This window comes from Brachyhypopomus gauderio, chromosome 13, assembly GCF_052324685.1.
Source record: "Brachyhypopomus gauderio isolate BG-103 chromosome 13, BGAUD_0.2, whole genome shotgun sequence".
Taxonomy (NCBI): domain Eukaryota; kingdom Metazoa; phylum Chordata; class Actinopteri; order Gymnotiformes; family Hypopomidae; genus Brachyhypopomus; species Brachyhypopomus gauderio.
In genome coordinates, this window is record NC_135223.1 from 9,653,252 (window position 1) to 9,675,124 (window position 21,873).

The 21,873-nt window shown below is 48.4% G+C and overlaps 2 protein-coding genes across 2 annotated transcripts; both read right to left on the minus strand.

The window, feature by feature from the left end:
* Positions 1 to 1,240: 1,240 nt before the first annotated feature.
* Positions 1,241 to 13,333, minus strand: colq (collagen-like tail subunit (single strand of homotrimer) of asymmetric acetylcholinesterase). Its single transcript, XM_076970740.1, has 17 exons — positions 12,736 to 13,333; positions 11,358 to 11,464; positions 10,834 to 10,947; positions 8,565 to 8,609; positions 8,135 to 8,161; positions 7,233 to 7,304; positions 7,008 to 7,070; positions 6,809 to 6,835; positions 6,626 to 6,670; positions 6,512 to 6,547; positions 6,340 to 6,420; positions 6,144 to 6,240; positions 4,627 to 4,766; positions 4,158 to 4,277; positions 3,618 to 3,744; positions 3,418 to 3,520; positions 1,241 to 3,317 (listed from the first exon to the last, which is right to left on the minus strand). Exons 1-17 carry the CDS (start codon positions 12,824 to 12,826, stop codon positions 3,248 to 3,250), a joined length of 1,365 nt encoding a protein of 454 aa, XP_076826855.1. The 5' UTR covers positions 12,827 to 13,333; the 3' UTR covers positions 1,241 to 3,247.
* Positions 13,334 to 15,162: 1,829 nt separating this feature from the next.
* Positions 15,163 to 21,652, minus strand: hacl1 (2-hydroxyacyl-CoA lyase 1). Its single transcript, XM_076970739.1, has 17 exons — positions 21,515 to 21,652; positions 21,059 to 21,163; positions 20,906 to 20,946; positions 20,724 to 20,804; positions 20,554 to 20,626; positions 20,391 to 20,468; positions 20,181 to 20,275; positions 19,814 to 19,926; positions 19,349 to 19,484; positions 18,890 to 18,995; positions 17,790 to 17,873; positions 17,595 to 17,696; positions 17,306 to 17,460; positions 16,546 to 16,704; positions 16,347 to 16,454; positions 16,049 to 16,235; positions 15,163 to 15,347 (listed from the first exon to the last, which is right to left on the minus strand). The coding sequence occupies exons 1-17, from the start codon at positions 21,563 to 21,565 to the stop codon at positions 15,315 to 15,317; spliced, it is 1,707 nt and encodes a 568-aa protein (XP_076826854.1). The 5' UTR covers positions 21,566 to 21,652; the 3' UTR covers positions 15,163 to 15,314.
* Positions 21,653 to 21,873: the final 221 nt, after the last annotated feature.

Consider the following 21,873-nt stretch of genomic DNA (forward strand, 5'->3'; position numbering starts at 1 on the left):
ATCAATTAAACAGACCAATCAAACAAGACGTCCTTGGGAAAAGGTTTGAGCCACACTGATTGAGAGGAAAACTAGAGAGGAAGCCAACCAAACCACTGTCGTGTCAACAATGCCAGGTGGAAATGAGACATCAGGAAATCAGGAATAAGGTGGTGACAGCCCGTCAGTCTGGGGAAAAGATATAAAACCGTCTCCAAGAGATTGGCGGAAGCATCAGGGATAAATGTACATACATCTACAATCAGATGAAAAATCAGTAGACATTCCATGGGACATTCATAGGAAGCCCCAGAGAAAGAAGATACGCACTTTGGATTGGCCCAGTCAAAGTCCAGAAAATGCAGATGTGAGACGTTTGTGGTTACAGAAGACATTTGGTTGAAGTAATGGCTGCAGGAGGAGGTGCCACAAGCTACTAACTAAAAGAGTTCACATACTTTTACACTTGGCAGATTTTCAGTTTTCGAGTGATAAATTACTTCTGTTTACTGAATAATCAACGTGTAAAAACGGTACGTTAGGCCACAGAACCCTACGTGTCTGCCATTTCATCCCATCGCAGCTTTCCACAGGCCCTGAGCAGGCAGCTGGCCCCGCATGTGTCCTGTGTGAGAGGCCCCATGTTTCAGCCACTCTGGAAACGTGACACCCCCCGTGCACCAAAATAATCTGTATGTTAAGTGACCTCCCTGCCCCCTTTTTAATCTCACCACCTAGTCCAGGTCATCCCCGAGTTTCCATCCTGCCTTTCATTCAGCACAAGTAGCAGCGGCAAACCACGGTCGGCACGGCACAGATCACGTTACCAAGTGCTAATCTTTACTCCAAAGTCAAGCGTTCTTTGAATCCCGCTGCCTCGTGTTGTTCAGTGGCCATGATCGAACACACACACACACACACATAAACAACAAAACAAAAAACAAGCACATGAAAGCGCCAACCAAGCTAAGGCCAACAGCCCTGATGCAATTAGAAAAGTGGAGATACAGCTGTGTAATACGTTTACAGAGCAGCGCTTGCCCATCGAAAACCCCCCTACACAGCCCTCCGCCTGTCTCGCACACTGACAGGGAGGAAGAGAAGCCATGAGTCAGTTATCCTGCATATCCCGCTCCCCCACACCCCCCCACGGCGCTGCTGACCACGCGCTCGCTTCCTGCGGTCCTGCCACGCCATCACCGCGCATGCCGCATAGCACGCCCTCCGACAACAGTAATGAACAAAAAGGAGGATTTCATAGTGGAGCTTTTTAAGCTTTATTTTAAACCTCAGTACAAGGCTGTATCAAACATCCGAATTTCATAAGAAATGGTTCACCTCAACACAGGTCGGGACATTCAGCACTGCGTTATATTTTAACATGCAACTGCACCAGTGCTTGCAGACTCGTTTCTCTGTTTGTATACACTGCATATGGCATGAACACACATTCTCCAGTCACTGGAAAGGTGAGACGGCAGTCCATGAGGAGTCTTAATGCAGTTCGCAAACGGCCTTCCTTTCAACAACACAATCACTGTATTTAACGACACTGCCTGTAATTGGAAATACACACTATAGACATACGTTAATGCATTGCATTCCAGATCTTTTTCAATGGGAGTATACAGTAACAATAACATGCATATGCACAAGAACGATTTCAGACATTTTTCTTCCCTCATACATTAGATGTACACAAAAGTCAGGTGGGTCACACCCAGAAGTCATTAAGTAAGGAGCGGCCTCCATTGCAAATGCTGCTTTTAGCTTATGGAAAAACGTAGCTTGCAGTACACTGTATCAAAAACGACAAGTCCCACTTAAAATACAAGAACGGCAGACCGATGAACACAGTATTTTCTATATGCTACACTGTAGTTTTGTGTCCGTAGAGAGATTGAAGACATGCTATGTGATGAGTGGAGTTCAGTCCAAATTCCAGTCCTAGGAAATAATCAGCAACTGGCTAGCCATGTTTACTCCACTGTAACCTACTGGATAGCAGCATTAGACGTCCCCTACCAATGCTGACTGACAGTACACAAAAGATTTATAACAGTTTGAGAGCCGGTAATTACCCTAAGAACAAGGATCCAAAGGTGTCAAGATCTAAAGGATCATAATGGGGCTTTTTAGGGTTCCTTCATCAGATCTAGAAGCATTTACAGCATACATGTATTAGTAGACAAGATATCATCATAAGAACACTAGAGTATGGCAGCCTTGCACCACCCAGTGATGGAGGCACAAAGGCTAATATGAGGAGAAGACACTTCCTGAGGTAACAGTGAGAATGTCTGACTAAACACTAAGCTTGACCCTTTTTTCGAGGTTGTGGTCAGAGCGCTGCCTCAAAATGGCCCCAGGTGAGGAGTGTTAGCACTCGAGCTAGCTCCAGTCTTTTCGGTTGTTCCCCGTAGAGACGGTTCTTCTGACCTTGCGGCTCGCTCGACGCATTCACAGGCCTGAACTTCACGGCCGTGCCGCCCGTGGAAAACGCAGAGGCGCTGCTGAGCACTTGTGTCACAGAGCAAGGCTCTATTTCAGAGCCAGTGTGGTCAACCGACTCCCAGTCCTTCCTTCCAGTGCTCTAACCATAGGCCTGGTTTCCTGGTTTTTGGTCAGGGCCCACCCACTGAGCTCAATGTACACAATTTTTAAGGAGTTGAGCGGTTTTCTTCTTGCCTTGCACATACATCTAAGTGGCCTATTGCCATAGCTACAGCGAGCGCAGCACCATGCTAAATGCTACAGGAAATGGTTCACATTGCAGTGTGAGTAGACAGCACCGTGGGCAAGATGGGCCTTTGTGTTTTGTTTGTTTTTTTTTTGTGGAAAAGTTCTACACTGAGGTACTGAAGGGCCTGGTTTGGGCTCCCCTTTTTTTCCCAAGAGGTGGCGGGCTATCCAGGTTCCTCTTCTGGTGGCGAAGCAGAATGTTGAGCTAGGTACCCAGCTCCAGAGTGTAAGGCTGAGCAGAGAATGGCATCTGAAGTCCCAGTTGAGTTCTTAAGACAGAGAGCGATGAGTTGTGTCCGTCTGCAGTGACCGAGTGGAGAGGCTCGTTTACCCTGTGAGCTACGTGGCTTCTCAGCAGCATTACCACAAAGGAGTACAATATACATGTTTGCACCATTCCCCTCTTAAATGCAACCTCGTCACATCCATCCTCGGGTTCTGGTTGTTTGCAGTATCTTGGGTTACCTGGGTCTCGGTCCCTGCCGCTTAAACAAGAGTGCAGGCTCCTTTGTATCCTCCTGCCCCCTCATGTAAAATACTTGCAGTTTGTGGAGTCGATGTAGCAGTCATCAGTGCATTTGAGGTGCCCGTAAGATCTGGAGACGGTAGAGAAAGCACAGGACATTAGTTGGACCTGCATCCGACCCAACACCGCCGTCACGGGTCCTCGTATGGAAGCCTTGAGACGTGGCTTACCCAGGAAGGTAGGATTTGCAGGTCTGATAGCCAAAATCCTTTCCATCACACTCCTCAGCTCCCTCGTAGCGATAGCCATCTCCGCAGTGCGCGTGTCTGCACTCTGAGAAACACACACGCAGGTGGAGAAGGGCAGACAGACGATCCCTGAAATGGTGGAATACGTGTTTCGAGGCGAGGCATTTAGAGGCCGTACTCACTGACACAGCCGTCTGTAACCACTTTGTTTGCATCGTCACACTCCTCGCCGTTCTCAACCTGCACGACGCCGTCGCCACAGAACCCATCCGGGTCTGGAGCGTGCTCCATGGACTGGAACGGCGTTAGCTGGAACGACAAAACTCTTCTGCTGAGTTTAGAAACTCGGGATTTAGCGTCTATACCAGGGGTACTCAACTGGCGGACCGCGGTCCGGATCTGGACCCGAACGCAGTCCTGTCCGGACCCAATCTCATTCCTGATTAACTGGATACGGACCAAAAAAAAAACCGGAGCATTTATTTCAGGGCTATGGAAAAAACACTTCGCCACCCCCCCCCCCCCCCAACAACTTACGGTCGCCACCCCCGCCGCACTAGACCTCAGGTCACAGGTATCTGCCAAAATTGGACCGCGGACAAATTTAGTTGAGTACGCCTGGTCTACCTGGTCTATACACTATATTGGGACTAAAGTACTAAGATTAAGTTCTTTATTAATCTGATGCTAAAATGCTTCCAGCGAGTTTGAAAAGCAGGTACCTGAATTGGCAACCAGCCGTCGGTGTCCTTGAAGTAGAGGGTCCTCTGGTCTTTGCGGAAGGCCAGAGCATTCGCAGTGTGGAGGTGGTCCAGCTCCTCCTCTTTACTCACCACAAAGATCTGCAAGGCAGCCATTACAGGAATGAAACAGACACATTAAACGTGCTGCGTTCCTGTTCTCTTTTTGACATAAATCACACACTTTTCCTGAGAACACGTGAAGGACGAGAGAATGGCCTCAACGCAGACGCGACACACAAGTCCACAGAAGTTCCGCAAGTGTTGTACTACAGTTCTACGAATCCGCGCTACGCTTGGTACTCGTGTCACACGTTATTCTCTTTCCGTTATTTAGTTTCGCGACTTGCACTTCGTTCGAAAACTCCCACGTTTACAACAGAACCTGTAATAGTGAAAATGTCTTACTCTCGGTAGCGGCAGTATTAAGGTATGGCAAACACGGGCTTACAGCAGGCACTCTGGGATAGGGGCTTCTGTGTGAGCTCTGGTCAAAAGCAGGGCCGTTGATGCTGGTGTGGGAGCTACAGCCACAGTGCCCTGGGCTGCCGGCGTGGCCCTTCTCTCCCTTGGGCCCTACCACGTACAGCCCTGGAGGACAGACACAATAACACCAACTACTGGTTAAAAATCCCTCTGTTTGTCTTCATATCTGGAATAAAGGCAAACTAAGCTACCCTGAAGAGGCTGAATCAATGAACCTTCAAAAATAAATCTATACAGTGTAGGCCCGACATTGTAAGTGAGTCTGGATAAGAGGGTCTGCTAAATGTCGTGAATGTAAATGTAAATCTAATGCACCAGCAGTGTTCACCGATGCTTTAAAGCTTCTTATAGTCCGTCACAGAGAGTACGTTCATTTGTACCGAAAGCTGAACAAAACGGTAGCTGCCGCTTTAATAAAGTGATGACATGATGTTTGTGCATTGGTGAGAAGCTTGACTTCTTTATAGGTCATTTTAAGGACATGATGTCATGGCCGTGGCCTCCAGCTGGGCAGATCGGGTTGCCCTTGGACTAAATGTGTCCTTCCGTGTGACTTCCTGTACTCCTTCTGTTGGTTCTACTCACGCTGCAACCTCCCGTCGAATACACACATACCCGACGTGGTGGACCTTGTGGTCCCTGCACCCACTGTGGGATGCACATATAGTGCCTGCCACTATTTAGACAGCTCTGTATTCCAGCTCACTGATTTTAGAATGAAACAATGAACACAAGGTTAAAGAGCGTCTTGTTGAATGTGAGGGTGCTAACATGCCTACGTGCCCGTGCCCTGGGTAAAGCCCACAGTAATTGTAGCCCTCACGGTCCTCCTTAACTAATGAAACATTTGTTCATGGGTTTTCTGTTGTTGGTTGGGCACCAGTGTGTGGTTGCATCCATGAGAGAGTCCTCAGGAGGTCTGGAGCTGATTGTAAATGTCACACTTGCACCTGTAGTGTACCAGGAGAGGCAAAGGGGAAACTGTTGGTAACGTGCAACCAGATGCCTGGATGGAACCTGCAGAAGAATCGTCCAGAAACAAGCGCTTCACCCGAGCACAGCATGGGTTGTAGAGTCACCAAGGAGTTGCAAGCAGATACTAAAGTTTTATTTAAGATTATGTTAATCCCATTATTTATGATAGCCAGAAATGGGCATCTATGTATAAAAGGATTGGGGTTTATATATGTGCAATACATTTGTAGATGTAAGTGCAGATGTAAAAAAAAAAATTATGGCATTCTGCAACAGTGTTCTGGGTACAGAGCCAAAGTAACCAAAACTGGGTCTAACTACCATACAAAACACTATATGTAGAGATGCAGAGTGGTTTAGAGCTGCATTAAAACATTTTAAACAAAAGTCTTCAGCCAATTACATTACATTCTACCTCCCATTAGCAAATAAACGCAAAACGTCATTTCAACTCATCATTTCATTTAAACTCTGTTCGTAATGACAGGTTTGTGGTTAGACTCCTACCTGAGGCAGGCAGACCAGGTGGACCAGGATGTCCAGGGGGCCCCTGAAGGCCCACAGGTCCCATTGGTCCTATTAGACCAGAGTCTCCCTTGGACCCCTGAATCAGGCAGACACATAAAAGCTCTGTATCCAACTGAACGCATGATGGAGTGAGCCACAAAGCCCCGTTCTTCAGAACTCAGGGGAAGTCCTTCACCTGTTTGCCTCTCTTTCCTGGTCGTCCTGTGGGGCCCCTGTTTCCAGCGATCCCGGGCTCTCCTTTCGGGCCCATTTCACCCTGATAAAATACCAAGTCCACAGGTTTATCAGCACGGTCTCCGTGTCCCCTGGACTAATATTACCAAATCTCACTGGGCTTTGTCCTTCACCTTTTGGCCAAGCATCCCTGGCAGACCCATCGTGCCCTGAAACATAAGAGAACACACCATTAGAAAGCCAAACTCCTCACCCTTCACTAATGAAGAAAGACCTGGTGGGCTCACCTTATCACCCCTTGGGCCGACTTCACCTCTGTCACCTCGTGAGCCCTAATAAGAGATGGGAAACACGAAATCTTAACAGGCACGGCGCAGACATGTTTCAGCATCAAATCATCAAATTCCAGTAGTTCCACTGATTCAGATTTAATCACCTAGGTGAAAGAACAGAGTCCGACACCAACCTACCTTTTCACCTTTATACCCCGGCACACCCTGCATCACAGAAAATAGAAACACATATTACTGCAATGGAATCTAACAGTACTGCATGTTGTATAAAAAATGTACTCTTGGCTACTGTATTTCTGTAGTGCTTGGTTGCAAGACTAAATGAAGTTTCACAGCAATAGAGTTCATTTAGCATCTGCTCCCGGCCAGTGCAGACCTTGGGTCCAGCTGGTCCTCTTGCCCCGGGCAGACCCATCAGTCCAGCGTCACCTTTCTCCCCCTGACGGACACACGGGTTACTTCACACCGCACCACCACCTGCTTGCTACTTCTGCATTTTCCATAGCATGCTTGCGAACGGATAAACTGCTTGATGAAGTGTTAACACGAGTGCAGTCGAAAGGTTGGCTATCGTGGAGTCAGTCCGACGGGTGTCGCTCACCTTGGGCCCACCTGGTCCTGGCCATCCACTTGGTCCCTGTCGCCCTGGGAGACCAGGTGGCCCAGTGCGTCCCTGGAACAAGACGAAATGTTACATAGCACTTACAACACTAAGCCTGACTGAGACCTTGTGGTCCTGTATATTAAAATAAGGCACAGTCTTATGGCTGAGCATAATGGTTATGGCTCATCAGAATGAGGAAAATACAAAACATATTTTCTGCAAGAAGCATTAGGGCACAAAGCAGTAGAGTGTCCATGGTGGAGGCTGCTTCCCTGATGACCAGGAACGACTTCTATTATTCCCTAAAAACAACCTGGAGAAATGTAGGAATGTGCTTGGAAGAAGGCAGAGACTGGGCGAGGGAGAGAGAGAGAGAGAGAGAGAGAGAGAGAGAGAGAAAGAGAGAGAGAGATAGAGAGGTCCATCACTCTGCTGGCTTTAATTAAATGATGTGCAGGGGGCAGGAGCCAGGGCTTGTGGGAAAGCAAATGATTTATGGGGAACTCCAGCACTAAGCTAAATTGCCCTGCAATGCTGCAAAGCTCCATCCACCATCGCCAGCAACCCCCCCCCCCCCCCCCCCCCCCCTCAGGCCAGCCCGCAGGGTGCCCACCAATGAGATCCCATTGTTAAGTGCAAATTGTCTGCAGAGTTCCAGTGGCGTATCTGAACTCTGTGACCCAGGTATCTCTGTCAAGGTTGCATTTGCTTAGAATATCTTTACAATTGTGTTGTGCACGTGGCTGCGTGGAGCCCAGTGGGGAGCAGGGCCGGCGGGCACACGTGCACACACGTGCACACACGTGCACTTCATCGGCTCCTGCTTGGATTTATTTATCGAATTTACTTTTGGGCCAGCCAGCCAAATCCACTTATGGAGAAACGGAGCAGCGTCTCACCTTCTGTCCAGGTCTCCCGATTTCTCCCTGACAACACGAGGCCGACAGCGGAGAGGAAAGACGAGACGAGAGGCGCATCAATACACTGCATAACCAACCTAGCCACGCCCCTGTACAAACCCCGCCCCTCCACAAACCCCGCCCCTCCCAAACCACACCCCCATTCCTCTACGTCTCATTAGAAATCACGCTTACACAACATGGCATTATGTGGCTCCGGGGTACAACGGTGGTATATGAAAGAGCTTAAAATATGGGATCATAGCACACAGCACGAGAGATTAGTCACTCGTATTTATAAACATATTAAAAAATACACCTGCAGTCAATAGACAGGGAGATGTCTTAATCAGACTGATGTCTTAATCAGATGTCTTAATATTTAGTTCCTAATTCTATTTGCTCCCCTTTGTGTGTATGTGAGTTTCACCTTTTCACCCTTTGGCCCCTTTGGTCCTGGCAGTCCGGCAACACCCTGTAAATGACATGAAGACTGTGGGTTTAGGCATCACAGGTTAAAGCATTATGAAGCCCTAACAACTATTGGTATCAGGATCCTCCAGAATCATAATAAACGAAAATAGTGAATCCACCATGTTACAGTAGATCTTATTTAGACATCCTTAACTAACAAAAGATCACGGAACAGTGTGGTGGTCCCTCAATAACACTCTTCTTATTGAAGGCATCTTAAAACTGCAATCCCGTAACCTCTCGGAAGACATGATGAAAAATATCCAATACATATCATATATCATGCAGACAAGCAGCGTCTTTATTTAGTCTGTGTGGTGCAGTCGGTGAGCCGGTGAGCCGGTGGACCGTTTCTAAGAAAGGTGCGCGGGGCAGAGACGCGCAGTGGAAAAAAGCTATTTACGTCCGCTCTAAATGCAGGGTGTTAATGGGCTGCAGTGTGGCGTGGTTGTAGGGGGCTTGGGGGGGGCGCGGTGGCAGACACTGGTGCATCTCTGCCAAGGCCGAAAGTGGTCAGAGGAAATGAGAAGGGTCTCGCACGGTAAGGAAGCCCCCATGGCAAAAAAGGATCTAGCCAGAGGATGTGGATAACTAGGAGTTACCACCTCAAAGAAGCATTCGATGTAAAATTCAACGTGAGCATAGGGGTTACGTCGAGGGGGCTGTTGGACATGCTGTAGCTGGGGCCCTCTAGCTGGACGCACTGTAGTTGGGCTCAGTGTAGCTGGGTGCACTGTACAGCTGGGCTAACTTTAGCTGGGCTCTGTGTAGCTAGGTGCACTGTAGCTGGGCTAACTTTAGCTGGGCTCTGTGTAGCTAGGTGCACTGTAGCTGGGCTAACTTTAGCTGGGCTCTGTGTAGCTAGGTGCACTGTAGCTGGTTGCGCTATAGCCAAACAACTACTGAACTGCTGGTTACAGGGTGAATTTAGGAGACTGCTCTCATCATGACCAGTATACATGAACATTCGTAAAACCAGAATAAACTTTACCACAAATATACACAACTGTGACCAAATGCCAAGCCTTCAAATTACATGGTCACCAGCTTCATAGTTCCTGAGGCATGCTGCATAAACTCTTCCAAACTTCACAATTGTTCACCACATTCTGGGTCATACTGTGATCATTTTGTACCTCAGTGCACAGCAAATTTTACAGTGTGAATAAGTTTTGATATTCTGAGCATTTTTAGCGTTAAAAATGTTAATTACAAGTATTAGGTAGGAGGTTTAAAACTGATCTTGGAGGGGGGTGTGGGTTTGGGACACAAGACCTCGCTGAAAAGCCCTCCGGAGGTGTCACGGACTTAATTCAGACTATCACAAATATGAAGGGAGGAGCTTGACATTCCCTGTGAGGAGCGTTGAGGAAGGGTTGCTTAAGTGAGTAGGATGGGTGAAACTGCTATGATTTGGCATAGGATATCCTGACTGTAATTACATTTGGACAATTTCACAAGTAATAAAGTGAAATATATCATTAATCAATATGTTGTTGTATCTTTTTTTTACTCAGTGCTATTTGAATAAAACAAGACACATGTCAAAATTGTGTAATTAACTTGGTCAGTGTAACCTTAACTCATTTCGTAATGTGGTGGTTGTACATCTGAAGCGTGAATGACACCATTGAGCTTAAAGTGCATTGGATTTTGTGGTCTTGTAACCATTTTTAAATTAGCTTGGAATCCGTGTGGTAAGGCATGTCTAATTATTGCACCTGGTTGCTGTGTTTGAGGCGAGGCAGAACAACCGCCATTTTCTCTACGCTTGGTTGGTAGTAACAGATACGCATTTGCTAAATAGGCAAGTATAAGAAAGAACAATTTATATGTATAAATGAATTCTAATAGGCATGAATACCTACTTAAGCACTTCTGTAATGAAATGTGATGTGTATAATTAAACGAGCCCTTAAAGAAGTGTAAAATACCAACAGTTAATAACATGTCATACGAACTCAGTTTGGTATCTACATGTACTGTATGCTAAGGAGTTTGCCTCCTTAATCTAGAAAACACGATTAGATGCAATTAGATGTGGTGCACATTTGCACGTACACATTTGCAACGAGGGGTTGTGTATCCTGAAGTAATGAGAACTGAGTAATGGCCCTCTCTGTGAACTCTGTGTCTTCACCCTGTCAAGCAGCCTGTGACTCCTCTCAGTCTGGGAAGGCAGCGAGGTGGTGTCTGCTGTCTACCTGCCCAGCCGAGGGTTGTACCTGAGGTCCTGATGGGCCTGCTGGTCCAGGTGGCCCCACAGAGCAGGTAGGGCCGCTTGGCTTGTGATCAATCTCCTGTGTGCTCTCGTGTTCATATTCATCGCTAACATCCCTCTGCAAGACGAATCATATAAAACGTGACATTACGTTCTTTAGCGTTTTCAAAGGGAAATGTAATGTTAATGTAATGTTCATTTTTGTAATTTCAATGGTATTTCACACCAATGGCTATTGTTATATCTCTGGCATTTAAACTAACGGCGCTTTTGTTGACCATTCGTTCATAGTATTTGCGCAATATTTGCTAGCGTTGACTGCATAAGCACAGCCCGAGTGAAATGCGAGTTTCACAACACCACATACACATGGTGTCTTCCACCTTAACGATTTTATGACCATCACGAGATCCGTCTCATCCACAGATCGGTATCAACACCTCCTCATTGTTACCCACAGACGTAATCGTGGAAGCCGTCCAAGGACGGATCACACCCCCACTGAAGCGAGAGAGTCACATGTCATACCAGGGGCCTGCGCCACAGAGAGGGGGGCGGGGGAATCAGGGGGGGCGGGGGCGGAGTCAGCATGCAGCAGGGGTCCAATTTCTTTCTGGGCGCCAGTGCCTGGAGATCTGCAGTCGGGGGGAAAGAGGAGGAAGATATCAACAAACATGCAGAAACAGGGGCAGGAAAGGCCCAGCGACGCGTAATAGCGACGCGTAATAGCGGCGCGTGGGGGGGTGACAGCTGGGCCCGAGCTTAACAAACGAGGCGAGAGTCACAGGCTGAGACTCTCCACTGCCAAACGTTGTGGGATTGCTGCTAGTGGTGGGCCAGTTTGGACTTATGCAACAACAGATGCCTTCAAGCAACCCGACGTGACCATCTGCTCAAATGAAGATGACAGGCAATACTGTATGGGCTCGTCTTGCTCTCTTAGAAGTGGGGGAGACTCATGATGCTGTAATGGCAGCTCATCTTGCTCGAGTTCCCAGCAGACAGCGAGGACAATCACAGCGGTCGACATATCAGAGCGGGACAGATGTAAACACTCGCATGTCTGCAGTACATATATACATGTTGTGGAACACAAATCACAAAACACAAATATTGATATATTTCTAATCAAAACTGTGCAAGAAAAAAACTTTGCACAAAATTACTGATCAGCTTGGACTCAAAACGCTGACTTGTCTCAGATGAGACCTCAATTGTAGTTTCAGCACTTAGAACCTACTGAATTTAGAACGTCAGTCATGTTTGAGCTGTAATCACATAATCATTGCTTAAAAAACACTTATTATTAACCATAACCCATGACACTTCAGCAAAATTCACAGCCAGAAGGGAGGATGTCTAGACAAGAGCAGTGAGTGCATGTGCCCGTCCACATACTAGATACTGGAACGCTGGCCTTTAGACGGCTGCTAAATCAGAAGACTGTTAAAACAGAACCATCCAAACAACATACAACAGTCACCATAGCGGCAATTTCAACACCTTATTACTAGCGTTGTTGGCTTGAACCAAAAAGAAATCCCTTCATAGTTCCCTCTTTACGGATTCAAACGGTCTGACTTTGAATAAGTATTTTCCAAGTGGTTACAAATCAATGGAGAACATTTGCACACGTCTAACTGTAAATGACAGACGGCAATAAATATCCTGCTGTGATGCTGCTATTCACCGGTCAACACTGGAACACAGACTAAAACATGCTGGCGTTTACGCCACTGTAAAAGTCGAAATGCTGCAAACGGCAAAACAAAGATCACTTCAATACTCTCGATTCTGCACACCAAATACACACATCAGGCACACATCAGACTGACATCAGACACACATCAGACCAGGAGCAGCCAGAGTGTGCAGCTCCACGCAGATGGAGCAGAAGCTGCCGTACCTGTTGGGATGGGGAACAGGTCACCCATCAGAGACTGAGGGCAAACGTGCTGAAGGAGGAGTGGGAGAAGTCCGAGCGTCAGGAGGAACATGCTGCCCACCGCAGAGTGTGTGCTTCACTAGCGACTGATCTGGCTCGCACGCCGAGTCTCCACGCTGCTCCCCTGCCTGCTCAACGTCTCACACACACACACACACTCTCACTCCCCTCCCTGCTCAACATCTCACACACACACACACACACGCGCTCTCTCACTCCCCTCCCTGCTCAACGTCTCTCACACACACACACACACACACATACGCACTCTCTCACTCCCCTCCCTGCTCTCTGTCTTTCTCACATACACACACACACACACACACACTCTCTCCCTCCCCTCCCTGCCTCTCCCACTATCACCACGCCTCTGGGAGAAGAGAATGCCAGCCCATGCCACAGCTGAGTGCCTCCTTTGCACTGGTCCTGTGCTAAACATGGAGTCAGTTGGCCTTTGGTAGCCAATATTAGCGCCTCACTACTGCCTCTGCCTTTGTTTGTGCCCCCTGCCCCAAATGGAAGAAAACAAATCGAGTTGTGTGTGTGTGTGTATATATAAATATATACATATGGTAACTAGTAGTAGAAGGACCCACGTTGCCTCAATGTCAAGCAGTACAACTGTTTTCTTCCATATGTGTGTACAAATATATAGCCCATAGTTCTCAGTGACACATGCTCATGGGTGAATTAAGACCTCACATCCAACATCCCTGGTGGGATGCGGTTGATTAGCTCCAGAAATTCCACATTTACATAATAGGTTATGGCCACTGAAGTAGCCATCACCTATTTAACTCACCCCCTTTCAAGGCCAGGACAAACAGCATTTATTACAAATAGTAGTGACAGATTTAGACTGGATTGTGAGAGAGTCTGCACCCCCACTCCCGCCCTTTGGGCCGGGTGTATCGACCAGCCCAGCAGGGTGATGGCTGCCCTTCCTTCCTGTCAGAATGAATGACAACACAATCAGGCGGAGGGCCACTTTAGTCTTCCAGTGGGAAGGTGCACACACGTTGGTGCCCCCTGCTTCAGTTGTCCGCCCATCACCACAAAGAAGAGACACACAGTGGTTTTATAATCAACGTTTAATTTACAGCACGTCGTCTGACGAAACACAAACGCACGTGAGTTTAATCATCCGTAGCCACATGCGTAAATGGTGTACTAAATTACCCCGGGCACATCACCGCACGAACCGTTCTGAATCTTTACAGACTCGCACGTGCTTTTTGCACTTGCAAAGGGAAGTTTCACTTCATGTCTGAGGAGGGTGAATGTTCCTCTGCTCTTCTTAGGACAGTGAGGTAACAGTCTTTGAGAGGAAGCAGAGAACAGTTAGACTGTAATTGACTGCAGGCTGAACTTAACAGGCTGAGTTTAACCAGAGTTCACCCATCAACCTCCGCCTCAGCCTTCAAAGCACCACCGATACCTCTGCATGCGCTTAAAGCTCATCACGCACCTTTTGTGGGTCGAATTCATATTCATATAATCTCACAGTCCAACCCCAAATTCTACTGCCATAAAACGTGTTTCAAGTATTTATCTCTTAAAAAACATTTGACTGTATATGACCCATGAACGTGTGTAATGCTGGAGAGGCAGCGTGCGGTGGAGGGTAGAGGGTAGATGTGTAGCTCTGGGGGGGGGGGGGGAACTGACCACTGTGCCCTTGAAGCAGCAGATGGTGGTGTGGAAAGTGTGTGGTGGCCATAAAGAGATGACCTGTAACTCAACAACCACAGACTTAGTCAATTAGACAGAACAAACATCCCTCAGGGAGTAGAAAGCGTTAGACCAAACAATTAATGAACAAGCTTTGTATGCCGTCACATACAGGATAGCTACTGTGTAGCAGCTCAAATCCGGTCCTGGATTTTGTAATGATTCATGTAGCCACTGTATCATCACCCCTGACTCCTAGATTAAGGTAGAGAGGAAAACCTGTAGCAGCTGGATCCTGAGGACTGGGATTTAAATACATCTCCTCCAGGGCAACGTGCTTGATTTCTTGCAATATCACAAATGAGACGCAGCTTGAAGACACACAAGGACCTGGAGACTATTAGGTGTGTTTGAGCAGAGACACATGAAATGTTATAGGTTATGCGAAAAACCAGTCCAGGCTGCTTAAGCCTCCTAATTGATGTGCACGCACACACACACACACGCACACACGCACACACGCACACACACCTGCCCTCGGTACTCAAGATCCTTGATCACTTCTTTCGGATGTGTACAACAGTGAATCTGGAGCCAAACTCGGCAGGAAGATGAATCCTCAGGTGCAGACACGTGAAGCTGTTTTCTCCCCAGACGAGGCCATTGTGGAAGTAGCATTATGTGCAAGATGAAGCACAATCTTTATTATTAGCTATCCCCCCCCCCCCCCATCACCATAAATGTAGATTCAAAATCCAGTGTACTGAGGTCAAGCTGTGGCCCTGAGCTTCAGGAATGAGAGCTGACCCCAGTGTGTAAAAGAGGAGAGGTCAAGAAATACACTCCCCCGGGCACGTCTACCACCACCCTTACAGGCTGGACCGTGTCAGCCAGGGGAACTCCTAAAACACACACACACACACACACACACACACACACACACACACACACACACACACACAAACAGAAGAGAGAGGGTCTGAATTTGTCATTTTTAACAGAAAACTGTTCTGTGGGCTTTAAAATTCTGAGCCACATTTGGTCAATCATTAAAATGCGATCTGTTGACCTGCACACCCACACACACACACACACCCACACACCCCCCCCACACACACACACACACACACACACACACACACAGATCGAGGGTGTTCCACAGTCAACATGACACCCTATCCAACAGTGTGTGTGTGCCAGGACATGCACAGCATAACCCTGCAGGCCTTTACTGTCTATACTGAGTTCACAAACAGCAGGGTCAGAGATGGTGTGTGTGTGTGTGTGTGTGTGTGTGTGTGTGTGTGTGTGTGTGTGTGTGTGTGTGTGTGTGGGCTACAGTGTACGTGGAGTAATGAATTAACACATGAGAATATTAACAAATGAGGACATTTGGCCAAAAATCCTATTACAACAGCCAATCAATTCAGATCATATTATTGTGATTTTCTTATAGACAGTATATATGTTACATAATACATATGAGGTATTGTAGCCAAGCCAAGGAGAAACTGGGTAAAACACGTCTGTTCATATCTGAGAAATCACTCACATTTTTTCAGGGTGTTTATGGTAATGTGGGGGGGGGGGGGGGGGGGGCTACCTGCTGCTTCCTGTCAGCTGCTGGGTCTATGAGCACGTTGAGAAGGCTCGGGGTGGCCGTGTCCGCCAGGCTCTGCTGCAGGGCACCTCGCAACTCTTCCACCGTGCGTACCAAATACCCACGACCCCCGAAGGCACGCATGACCTGCTCGTAGCGGGCCTCGGGCAGGAGCGTGACGGGCGGGGCTCTGGAAACACACCGCCCAGTTACTCCACCTCCACACGTCCAGACGGCTAGACGGGAGGACAGACAGCAGCGCGGGGGGGGAGCGTCTGCAGGTGCGTGAGGCAGGACTCACGTGGTGGTCAGGTCTCCCATCTTCTCCATCTCCCTCCACGTCTCTGGACTCACTCCGCTGTAGATTCCGTTATTGTTGACCACGACGATGATGACCGGCAGCTTATACCTGTTCAGAGGGGGAGCGTTAGGGTGTTAGGGTGTTAGGGACTCTTATTCTTCCGCAGATCCTGGTGAAGGTTTTCGGGTGTGAGGTTCACCTGCACATGGTTTCCACCTCCATGCCGGAGAAGCCGAAGGCGCTGTCCCCCTCCACGCACACCACCCTCCGGCCCGTCCTCCCGCTGCGCTCCAGGACGGCCGCTGCCACGGCGAAGCCCGGTCCCACCCCCATGGTGCCGAACGTCCCCGCGTCCAGCCTGGAGCACACGACCAGCGGGCTATCGTTAGCTAGCACACCACGCTAGATGCTATGGAAGTAAAGAATGTGTGGAACTGTGTTGACGTGCAGGCAGGCGGAGGGGGGGTTTGGGGGGGGTTGTGGGACCTGTGTCTGGGGAAGTGGTTGTGCAGGAAGGTGGGGGGGGGGGGGCACACACCTGTGTCTGGGGAAGTGGTTGTGCAGGAAGGTGGAGGGGGGGGGGCACACACCTGTGTCTGGGGAAGTGGTTGTGCAGGAAGGTGGAGGGGGGGGGCACACACCTGTGTCTGGGGAAGTGGTTGTGCAGGAAGGTGGAGGGGGGGGGCACACACCTGTGTCTGGGGAAGTGGTTGTGCAGGAAGGTGGAGGGGGGGGGGCACACACCTGTGTCTGGGGAAGTGGTTGTGCAGGAAGGTGGAGGGGGGGGGCACACACCTGTGTCTGGGGAAGTGGTTGTGCAGGAAGGTGGAGGGGGGGGGGGGCACACACCTGTGTCTGGGGAAGTGGTCGTGCAGGAAGGTGGAGGGGGGGGGCACACACCTGTGTCTGGGGAAGTGGTTGTGCAGGAAGGTGGAGGGGGGGGGGGGGGGGGCACACACCTGTGTCTGGGGAAGTGGTTGTGCAGGAAGGCGCGGCCGATGTCCATGGTGTTGGCTCCCTCGCTCACGATGATGCAGTCTCGGGGCAGCAGCTCCGCCATGTGATGAAACACCGTGTAGTAGTTCATGGGCAAAGTGGTGCGAAGAGCCAGAGCCTGTACGCAAGCAAACGCATAAACAAAAACAAAAACAAAAACAAACTGCTGATGCCAGAGGGACAAGATAAAAGAAAAACGATGTATGCAGCCAAAAGGCCTGCCACAAAATGCAAATGCAAACGCAATCGTACCTTTGATATCTGAGCATTGGAGGCCATCTTTTCTCTCAGCATCACCCACCACTCCGAGTCTGAAGGGTATCTCCATGGGTCTGACCTAAAGCTTTGCACCAGCTAAAGATCAAGTTAGGAAAAATTACTTCTTAATGCTATTTGAATCAAAGCTGATTGGTCTATAGGGCGTGTATGAATGAGGGATGGAGGTACCTGGCCCACCACAGCCCTGACGTCTCCCAGCAGAGCAGCCGTAGCGCTCACGTTATTACTCATCTCCTCTGCACACAGGTCCACCTACATGGGGATCACATGTGTTATGAGGTCACACACCCTTCAGCCAATCACAGTGGAGCACAACAGAGTCAGCCAATCCTGTAGGTCAGAGAAGGGAGGGAGAGCAGAGTGGGGCCTGCGTGGTCAGCCTGCACTGGGGACGTTTACTTAGATGAGGCTTATTAAGGCTTAGAAAAGATATTTCACTCACAGAAGAAACATTGATGTTAATGATGCAAAGAAACAATGATGTTAATGTAATGTACGGTGCACAAAACTGTTTGCTTTGAATATTATACACACACACACACACACACACACTATACTGCCAAAAGTATTCGCTCACCTTCCTTGACCCACATATGAGCTTAAGTGACGTCCCATTCCTAATACATAGGGTTCAATATGACGTTGGTCCACCCTTTGCAGCTAGAACAGCTTCAACTCTTCTGAGAAGGCTGTCCACAAGGTTTAGGAGTGTGTTCATGAGGATTTTTGACCATTCTTCCAGAAGTGCATTTGTGAGGTCACGTACTGATGTTGGACGAGAAGGCCTGGCTCTCAGTCTCCGCTCTAATTCATACTAACAGTGTTCACACTATGTGCTTCAGCATCCACTGACCCTGCACCGTCCGTTTATGTGACCCACCACTTTGTGGCTGAGTTGCTGTCATTCTCAAACACTTCCATTTTCTTATAATACAGCTGACTGTGTATTGACTGTGGAACATTTAGGAGTGAAGAAATGTGTTGCACAGGTGGCATCCAATCACAGTTCCACGCTGGAGTTCCCTGAGCTCCTGGGAGTGATCCATTGTTTCATGCAGTCTGCATGTCTAGGTGTTTAATGTTATACACCTGTGGCCATGCAAGTGATTGGAACACCTGATTCCGATCATTTGGATGGATGAGCGAATACTTATGGCAATATAGTGTGTGTGTGTGTGTGTGTGTGTGTGTGTGTGTGTGTGTGTGTGTGTGTGTGTGTGTGTGTTGAGGCGAAACCTCAACCTCTTTCATATACACACCTAACTGACCTGAATAATTTTTACATGAGGGCTGAATCTGGGAGGCAAACCAAAGTGAAGCATCCAGTTGAGTCTGGCCCCCAGCAACACCACCACATCGGCCTGCAACAGAGCTCTGGTACACAAACACACACACACACACACACACACACACACACACACACACACACACACACACACACACACGCACACGCACACGCACGTTCACACACATGCACGTTCACACACACACACACATGTACAAACACATGCACAAGCATGCACACACATGTACACACACAGACACACACGCGCGCACACACTCGCACACACACGTTGGGACGATGCATCATGGTTACAGATGCGCATGCATGTCAAAACTCAATTCAGCCCAGCAACACGAAGCCCCCCCCCCACACACACACACACACACACACACACACACACACACACACACACACACACACACACACACACACACACACACACCTGGAGCGGGCGGCAGACACACAGCTGGGATGGTCGTCAGGAAGCACTCCCTTCCCCATGGGAGTGGGCAGGAAGGGCAGACCCGTCACCTCCACCAGCTCCCCGATCTCCTCCTCTGCTCTCCCGTACGCCGCACCTACGTCAGGGGACACACACCTCCTCACAATACTGCAGCGACACACACAGACACAATCACCTGCACTTAAGGTGCTCACACACACGTTATTAACACAGCTACATCACACTTCAGTTCAGTACTCCATGAAGTTGTGAAACACGCTGTCCTACCAGTTATCAAGTGTGGTGAAGTGTGTTCGAATACATGGAGTTTATTGCTTACTTTTTAACTGCAAATTTAACATCTATTTTTAAGATCTTCGTCCTGAGTATTGGCTACAATGTGTGGCTAATTTTAGGAAATCTTAAGACTGTTATCAGTATGTGTGTGTGGAGATTTACTGTCACCTTTGCCGATGACGAGCAGTGGTCTCTGAGCCTCTCTGAGCACCCTGATGGCCTCGGCGATCTCGCGGCTGCTGGCCAGACTGACTGGAGGAGGGGGGCAGCAGGATGGGAACCTGGACCCACACAGCACCGGCCTTGTTAGTCACACCTGAACCGCCTTTCTAGTGGCCTGGGTGAAGGAGGGAATCCCCACCCGCTGACTTCTTATAAGAAACAGGTTAGTGAACACAGGTTAATACAGTTGGTATGAAGGAGCCTGTGGTGAGGAGACGTGGGGCTTCTGTCCGAGGCCGTAATATGTGAAGTGAGGAGAATAAAAGCAGCATGTTAGTGTTTTGGGGGTGAAAGGTCGCCTGACACTGGTCACCTGACGCTGGCCCGCTCCACTCTGTCATTCACCATGTCTCCAGGGATGTCTACGTAGCACGCTCCTGGACGACCGTAAATACTGCTCCTTACCGCCTGAGGAGTACGCAGCAAAGACAGATGGTTTGATTGTTTTTTTCCATCCAGATAAACTCAGACCGATAAACCATGACCTGTTAAAGGGAGAAAAGGCAAAGTGACCCCGTCTCACCTTTTCCACCACGGCTGGTATCATGGCCAGACTGCCGGGGCGGGCGGAAAACTTGCTGTAAAGTCGACAGGCTTCTACCTAGTTCAGCCAAACACATATTCACTTTTCTCTTAGAATTACTTAACGCACAGGCTTCAAAATGCATGCTGTTTACTAAAGGTACCTGCGGGAACTCCTGGAACGCTCCGGCGGTCTCCTGGTTCCGATCCGAGGATCCTCCAAGAACTATCACAGGCCTGCCATTAAATGTGGTTAATAACAAAGGAAAACAGAATCACACGTTCCTGTTGTTATTATGAAATTGTTATTTGTATTCAAATCTACTGGCATTACCAGCAGTTAATGTTGGCATTAGCCATTCCACCAAGTGCATGGATCAGCCCGGGTCCAGACACGACCAGACACACAGCCGGACTGAAACAGGGAGAAAAAGAGGAACACAGACGAAGTCTTATACATGAACGATTGTGAAGTGCACTGCTAAGGAGAAGAAATGGATGGAAGCGCACACGTACTGTCCTGTCAAATATCCCACCGCTGAGGCAGCATAGCAGGCCTGTGTTCCAAGACAGAATAAACAGTGAAGGTGAGAAACAGGTGACCGTGTCCGTGCTGAAGACCTCAGAGCCTTTATTAAAGGTTTATTAAATGTGGTGAAATGGACTTACTGCTTGCTCATTGCGCATGCCCACATACTTGATACCAGCAGCTTGAGCAGCCATGGCTACCTCGATGATGGGCACACCGACGATGCCAAACATGTACTCCACATTCTGCAGAATACATTAGAAACAGAGTTAAAGAACCAGATTAAGATCTATCAGCTATCTATCAGATATTCATCTCAGATTGGTCAGCTCTAACAAACTCTTCACTGGCTAGTAGACAGATCAGAACACATCAGTCAACTCGCACAACCTTTGACACCTTATCATGGTTCAGGGTTGTACAAGCGGAAGCTTCGGATTTGACGCAAAGTGCAATGCACACGTTAATGTTAGTCAGCAGAGGCAATTTAAAGGTTCAAACTCAGCAAACGAGCTATCTAGTTTAACTTAACTCTTCTGAAAACAACCGAACCGTATTGGATACAGAAGTATTAATCTTAGTATTACTACACTAACCTGAGACTTCAATGCCTCAGCAATGATTTGTGCTCCTGTCACTTCTTCCATAACTTTCGCTGTAGTGTCCACGGAAGAGCAGAAGCAGGTCGGTCACAGCGCAGGAGAGCGCAGCGCGATAAAAAAACACCTTCAAGCGGATCAATATACGGCGATTATGCGCAGGCCAACGGCAAACCACCCACAAAGCCGTCTAGATTTAGATTTTAAAATTTGACTAACGCCGCTAAATCTCTTTAAAGAGATTTTTATGTTCAGATGTGTGTTTGCAATTTATTACAGCAACTTCATGAAATAAATATTATTCATATGTACACACACATGTGAAGAAGAAAATGACATGTAGGTAACTGCAGTGT